This window comes from Plasmodium cynomolgi, chromosome 10 (genome assembly GCF_000321355.1).
Source record: "Plasmodium cynomolgi strain B DNA, chromosome 10, whole genome shotgun sequence".
Lineage (NCBI taxonomy): Eukaryota > Apicomplexa > Aconoidasida > Haemosporida > Plasmodiidae > Plasmodium > Plasmodium cynomolgi.
The window spans coordinates 1,153,117-1,160,659 of NC_020403.1; the positions used below are offsets into that span (position 1 = coordinate 1,153,117).

The 7,543-nt window shown below is 46.3% G+C and overlaps 2 protein-coding genes across 2 annotated transcripts; one reads left to right on the top strand and one right to left on the bottom strand.

The window, feature by feature from the left end:
* Positions 1–2,089: 2,089 nt before the first annotated feature.
* Positions 2,090–3,817, top strand: PCYB_103590 (hypothetical protein; the record flags this gene model as incomplete). The annotated part of the gene is made up of 2 exons (XM_004222908.1): positions 2,090–3,277; positions 3,338–3,817. 2 exons carry the CDS (start codon positions 2,090–2,092, stop codon positions 3,815–3,817), a joined length of 1,668 nt encoding a protein of 555 aa, XP_004222956.1.
* Positions 3,818–4,630: 813 nt separating this feature from the next.
* Positions 4,631–5,524, bottom strand: PCYB_103600 (hypothetical protein; the record flags this gene model as incomplete). The annotated part of the gene is made up of 2 exons (XM_004222909.1): positions 4,631–4,877; positions 4,950–5,524. The coding sequence occupies 2 exons, from the start codon at positions 5,522–5,524 to the stop codon at positions 4,631–4,633; spliced, it is 822 nt and encodes a 273-aa protein (XP_004222957.1).
* Positions 5,525–7,543: the final 2,019 nt, after the last annotated feature.

The following is a 7,543-nucleotide window of genomic DNA, read 5'->3' on the forward strand; positions in this document are numbered from 1 at the left end:
TTAATTTTTTCATTTGATTTTAACCATATCGCATATGCCTCCCTGTTCCCACTATGTTAAAAAGAGAGAAAAAAAAAGCAAAAAAAAAAGCAAAAAAAAAAGCAAAAAAAGAAGCGAAAAAAAGATAGTAAAGGTTGTGTAGAGTCGATCGAATGCGAACAGAACGACATGTGCAGCCTATGTGGGTGTGTAACGCGCAAAGGGAATTTTCCAGATGATTCGATTGGCCAGGAGGCCTCGCCCCTTTGGTAATACGTAGTACATTTTGTTCGCGCAGTTTGGTTAAGCTTAGCTAGGTTTAACTTTTACTTTATTTTATTTATTTTTTTTTTTATTTTTTTTTTTTTTTTCCCCCCTTTTTGTGTGTAAGCGGGGAGGATACTCTTCTATGGCCCCTCCATCACGTGCGAACCAGCTGGGATGTTTCTTTTCGCCTCTCCGATGGGTTGCTCCATTTGGCATGCACACGCATGGTCCGCGTGGTCATTCAATTCTGTGATCCTTGTTAAGAGAGCATATGACACGTTGCCTATCTGTCGGCACAGGAAAAAGGGGACCGTCCCCCTAGGCGCGTATGGTACACTCTGATGGTACGCTCTGTGATACTTGCCCACTGTGCATATGGGGAATCGTTTTTTGATTTTTCGAAGAATGGTCCGCTAAAATGTGATACGCCGAGAGAGGGGGGTTGAAATCAAAACAAGGGGATACCCAATCCACATGAGGCATGCACAACTCGGTAGGACGATGCTACGCGGAGTTACGAGGAAGTAGGCAACACATTTCCATGTTAATGCTTCCCTTCACATGTGTGCATATTTTTTTTTTTGCACCTCCCCTTTGGTCACCCTCACGACATACGTGCCATTTTTAACCCCTGTCTGGGGACTCCACCCGTTTATGTCCTCCCATTATACCTTTCCGCGGAGGTGGTGGACCCGAGGGTTAAACAATCTATGTGTGATGGAAAAAAAAAAAAAGTCCCCCTTGGGAGATAAATAACCAAACAAAATAAAAACGAACTGTGGTAAAAATGGAAAGGTCCCGCGTTTCTGACCAGGCGAGTTGCCCCCCCGAGTAAAACACACACTCATCTCAAAGCTGCAGGGTGAATACTCGCGCTGTGACCCTCCGTTCGCTTTTGTATGTGCCTACAGCTATGTCAACAAATCTATACGCCTACTGGCTTCCATTTTGCCTGTACAATTAATATACACTCACTTAGGCACGCCTGTACCACATCGTGCAATCGAGTTTAGGCAGTGGGGAGGGTCATTCCAGCAGGTGGCTGAAACGCGTTTGAACGGGTATGAACGGGTATAAATGCCTATAATGGCGTATAATGGCGTATAAATGCCTATAGTGGCGTATAAATGCCTATAGTGGCGTATAATGGCGTATAAAGGCGTGGGCTTCCTATGGGAATTATTTGCTGCTCACCATGGACATGAATTTTCCCTTTTCCCGTTTTGTAGGAACTTCCATAAGCACACCTACGCATGGAGGGGAAAAAAAAGCACGCATATACGTAGGCCTATATGTGCGCACATATGGGTGCCTACATGCATCGGAAGGCGTGCGCATGCACATGTGCATATGCTCGGTGTCTAAGTGGTTAAGTGTTTGGGATTGGCCTATGTGGGGAAAGAAAAAATCGGGTAGGCCCTGCGGCGCAAAAAGGGGGGGAAAATGGAACAGAGGGAAAGAGGAAAAAAGGAAAAAAGGAAAAAAAGGAAAATAAGGAAAAAGGGGAAGAGTTAGAAAAACTGCAAAATTGCGAACAGGCAAAACTGCGAACAGGCAAAACTGCGAACAGGCAAAACTGCGAACAGGCAAAACTGCGTAAAGGCAAAACTGCGTAAAGGCAAAACTGCAAAAAGGCAAAACTACGAAAGGCAAAACTGCGAAAAGCAAAACTGCAAAAAGGCAAACCGCGCGAAGCACTCGAGCGCGACGAACGGTGAAACTGCCTGGCTGAGCAACTGCCTCACCGCGCCGTAGAATAAAAGCAAACGAACGGTTCACGCCAAGTCTGCGCTCTTGCTGCAACGTAGGAAGGGCAACGGGCAGGCAGCAACCTACAGTTAAGATGAAATTATGCAGGGCTGTTTTTTTCCTCCTCGCAGCGTGTGCCCTTCACTTGGTTGCGTGCCGATCGGGGGTAGATGAGGACGTGGGAGCAGTTGGAGCGGTGGAAACACCGGAGGGGGAAGACATGGGGGGAGTGCTTACCCATGGGAAGGTCACCAGTGAGAAGGTCACCAATGAGAAGGCCACCCGTGAGAAGGCCACCCATGGGAAGGCCACCAATGTGGGGGGAGATGCAAACCAGCCATTGACCAAAAAAGTGCACAGAGTGATTAGTGAAGAGGAGGGGGTGCAGGACGGGCGAAATGGGGACGCGCTAGAGGGGGGAAAGAGCGAAGCCGAGGAGGAACTGAAGAAAGCCAAGGAGGAGGTGAAAAGGGAGAAGGAGGAGGCGAAAAAAGCCAAGGAGGAGGCAGTAAAAGCCAAGGAGGAGGCAAAAAAAGCCAAGGAAGAGGCAGTAAAAGCCAAGGAAGAGGCAGTAAAAGCCAAGGAGGACGTGCAAAGGGCTAAAGACCTCGCGCACAAATGCGAAAAGCAAAAAAGGGAAACCCTGCTGGCAGCGCAAACTGCACAGAAGAACCTTCAGGAGTGTACCCATAATAACGGACAAGACCTCACTCAGTGCAAAGAACAGCTGAGTGATAGAGAAAAACACCTGTACGTGTGCAGGGAAAACGAAGACAAATGTTATGCGAAAATAAAAGATATGGGAAAGCAGCATGAGGAAAGGGTAAGTAGGAAGGAAAACGAAGCGGAAGAACTGAGGGAGAAGGTACTCAGGCTAGAAAGGGCACTAGAAGAGATGGAGCTGAAATTGAAGATGAAGCTGAAAAGCTATGCAGGTGCTGGTAGAAGTCACAGTGAGGACAAAGACAGCGATTACCTAATTTCATTCCCCATGGTGCGAAATTATTTCATAAAGGTATTAAAAATCTACAAAACGTTTTATATAATAGGGTTCGAACAGACTAACTTGTCAGGGTTCCTCTCCCAAGTAGCTTTCCATAAGGATGCCCTGATGACACACCTCAAGCTTTATGGAAGACGTACAATGGAAAAGCTACATGAATATAAGACCTTTATCGGAGAGTGTGATTTGGTGACTCGACTTTTAAGTCTCTACGAAAAATCATCTCTCAGTCAGTATGTAGAGTTCATTAAAAGGAAAGCATCAAACTTTGCCTTTACGGTAAGGCAGTTGTTTCTCCAAAAAGTGGTGCATCCCGTGAGTCGAGACCTCTACCCACAGATGACACAGTCGATGAAAAATAAATATATGAACATCAATTGGGACCTCTTCTTGCATAAGTTACACAACAATTCGGAAGTCCTAGTGGTGAAATTAAATTCTATAAATCCAGAACTGCAAGGGATTATTTCTCCTCGGTTGGAAGATCAGCTGATTTTGCTGATTTTCTTCACAGCGGTGAATATCATTCATTTGTACTTATTTTTTTATTTCCTATTCCTTTTGATTAAGCTATTGAAAAGGGTGAGTATGTGTTTATTCATGTGTAGTTACTTGTGTGTGACGGTAGCCTATCGATGCATCGTCTTTGTGTTGACGCTGCCAATACGGCCGTGCATGCGTAAGCGGGGCAACCGCAGTAGGAAGGTGTACCGCAGACATGATGAGAGGACTTGCGTGAACCCGGAGCGCGTCTCGTACCAGCAGCAGGAGATTAAGAAGATGCACAAGGGGCATAACGTCCACCAGCGGAGGGGGTGACCTGAGGCGCGGCAACCGAACTGTGATGCCGCTTCTCCCCGCCCATGTTTCTGTTCCTGGTTTGTTTGTCGACTGGCGCGCCGATGTTTGTTTCGCCACCGTTCACGGTGCGAGGGGTGGGACACGCTCTGCGGGGGCGGACGGCTCGCCGGGATCGCCGCGTTCGCCTGTTTTTGCGGCAAAATAAGGGACCAATTATGCGGCGATTTGGACAGCCGCATATCCGCCCGTACGAACACCTCTTTGCTGATAAGTGAAGCGCGCACCTTTTTATGTGTCCCCTTGTTGCACGTGCCGTCTTCACCCTCCACCATCCCCCCTTGTAGTTAACCATAATTAACACTCCCACCTTTGCTACATTTTTATTAATTTATTTTTTTTTATGTTTAATTGGGTTTCGCCAGTTTTGCGTCAGTTCCACAGTGCGTCAATGTAGGGGCACTCCTATGTTGGGATTCCCCTTGCTGTTTTATGGGTTTCTTTTTTCCCGTTGCTTCCCTACCCTCTCCAGCGGTGCGCACCTACCTTGGCAACTGCCCCTCCGGTGAAGTAATTCTACGGTGAAGTAATTATACGGTGAAGTAATTCTACGGTGAACTCATTCTCCGCTCAGCTAACCAACCAAAAGAGGGAAGACGCGGCGGAAAACAGTTTGGGGGGGGAATACACGGGGAGGTTTGCGTCCCCCCCCTCACAAAAAAAAAAAAAAAAAAGGAAAAAAAAAGCACAAACGTGCACACAAACATATGAGCACACAATGGCGCACCCACCCATCTGCGTGGACAAACGGATGCAGCCCTGAGGAACGCCCCCTCAAGGGGCCCGCTTCTTAATATTATTCTCGTACACCTTCCGCTCTACATTTTCACTGAAAATTTTATTTTCCAAATAATTTTGCCCTGCCTTCAATTTCTCCTCATCAATGGAATTAGCCATTTTATAGTAGGCCCAATCTTCGGTGGACTTATCGACTGTGTTGATTTGTTTATTTTCTTGTATGTTCTGAACAAGCTGATCAATATTTGCAAAATTTCCTCCTATATTTATTTTGTCCTGCATCCTGAGGTAGCGCTTATAGGAGGAGGATGTCTTGTCGATTTTTTTTTGGACCGTATATACTTTGCCTGCGTACATGTATTTTTTTTCCACTTTCACGGAGTTATTTTCGTAAAAGTTTTCCAATGCGTTCTTCACCACACTGGAAATGTCGCTGTTATAGTGTTGGTTTCGGCACTTCTCCTTGAATGCTCTTATGTCCATTTCGGGGGATTCTTCATTTCCTGCAAACGCTGGCGAGTATTTCTTCAAATGGTCGTGCAGCTTCTGCATTGTGTTGTAGTTCTTCTCCTCTTGCGGATACTTTTTGTGGAATTGCAAGAGGAAGTCTTCATCGCTAACTGACTTTTCGTGTTTGTACAGCTGTTCATACTCCCTGTTGATGTCATGGTAAGTTTTTTCTATTTTTTCCTTTATGATTGAGTTTTTTATAATACTTTTGATCATCTTTGGGTTGGTTTCATTTTTCCTTTTTTTTCTCTTTACCTTCCCCAGCTTGCTCACTAGCTGCTTGCACTCCTCCTGCAGCTCCTCCTTTACTTCGTCGGACAGGTCTCCCTCCTTCAGCTCCTTCTGCAGCTCCGCCTCGACGTCGTAGTTATCATCCTCCTCGTCGGACGAGGGAAATTCCATCGACAGGATGGTGGCCATTTCCCCAGGCGCTTCTCGATTGGCGGTTTGTAGTTAGCAGTTAGGAGTTAGCAGTTAGGAGTTAGCAGTTTGCCGTTAGCAGTTTGCAGTTAGGAGTTAGCGATTTTCGGTTCGGCTGATTGGCGATTTTCGGTTCGGCTGATTGGCGATTTTCGGTTCGGCTGATTGGCGATTTTCGGTTCGGCTGATTGGCGATTTTCGGTTCGGCTGATTGGCGATTTTCGGTTTGGCTGACTGGCGACCGGTGACATGCCCCTGCGCAGCGCACTTTACCGTCTTTGCAAAACTGAGTCGACGTGGCGTGGAGGGGTAGGCATGCACGTGGGCTGCTACATCAGGCGCATCTGTTCACACGACCCCACGAGCACGCCGTCCGCACGCCTGCATGAGGACAACCAATTCTACACCCGTGGGGGTTAACTCCAATTCGGATAATCGCCCAAGAGCCGCGGTAAAGGAGCGCCTATAATTGCTTTCCCCGTTTTGTAAAACTAATGGGGGCTTTTTTTTTTTTTCTCCTTTTTAACTGTCAACAAGAGCGCTGTGCTGCCGTGCTGCCGTGTCCCCGTTTGGCGATGCCCCCCACGGACGGGCAAAGTGACTTCACAAAGAAGCAGAGAAGGGCATGCAGATTCGCCTTCAACATAAGAGAACAATTTGAGTGAAAATTATTTTTTTAAATCTATCTTAGGTTAAAAGGATTGCCCGTATTTTGTGCTGCTTCATTTTTTGGGGTCCGGGAGCGCTTCTCATGGTGCACCATTAAGTCGAGTTTTTTTTTTTTTTTTTGGGGGGGGGAGGGGTCCCGATGGGAGGTTGAATTTTTCTCAGCATATGGCCGATGTACTGGTAGGCTATAGCCGTATTGCCAGGCACACATGGCAAAATTATTCGTGTATAATGTGCAGGGTGAACATGCGGAGTTTTTTTTCGTGAGCATTTTTTTGATTTTTTAAACTTGTGGCGTTGGTCGCGAGCCGTTCGAGGGGGGGAGAGGCCTCTACCTTTATCATGCCATGCTGTATTACTATTTTTTTCTTCTTTTTTTTCTTTTGTTTTCTTTTGCTTTCTTTTTTTTCTTTTTTTTCTTTTTTTATTTTCCTCGCCGAATTCGTCTTCCGATGAGCGGTCTCCAAAAGGTTACACACGAAGGAGCACACAGATAAGCGAAATGGTCGCAACGGATGGGGAAAGAAGCGCTCGTTTTTTGATAACCAGGGGGGTAAGTTTTTTTAATGTGACCCCAGGTGACAGCAAATTGGGAAGCACGGAAATTGCGCCTTCAGTTAAATTTCCCAAGTTGGTGAGAGCCAGGGACGGAGCGGAGAAGAGAAGAAGCGAAGGAGAGAAGAAGCGAGGAAGCTAAGAAGCGGCATGGTTGGCCATATCGCCGCTCACCGTACCATGGTTGACACCCTTATATGATGCGCCCGCATACTGCAAACTCCAGCGTAGCTTCTTCCCTGTTCGAAGCCGTTCTTCTGTACCTACCCAGGCCATACACTTGCATACGCGCATAAATTTGAACGCTCAATCTCGCGCATGAGGAACAAACTGTATTAGCCCCAAACGAATGATATCTTTTTTATTTTTTTTTTTTTGTCACAACAGAGCGACGAACTCATCAAGCAAGAGGATACGCCGCATGACCAGCGTGTATTCATCTGTGAGGAGGCGAAGGTCTGTGTGAAGGCGAAGGTCTTTGTGAACGCACATGGACTGATAAGTCCCCTTCCACTTAGGCGCATTTAAAGAGAGCAAAAAAAAATATTTTTATACCCCCCTCCCCCTCTTCGGAGATAGCTAACAAAAGTTGGTAACAGTGTACGTATAAGTTGGTGTAAGGCATATGTTTATTTTTACCCATCATTTGTGAAGCAAAAAATAAAAGAGGTGAAAGGATCATCTAACGTGGCCATCTTCAATAAGCACCATGTATGTTTGTATAGCTGATTGCACTGTTCACTGCTAGACACGAGCATTAATCCCCACCCCCAACAAAAGAAAAAAAAAAAAAAA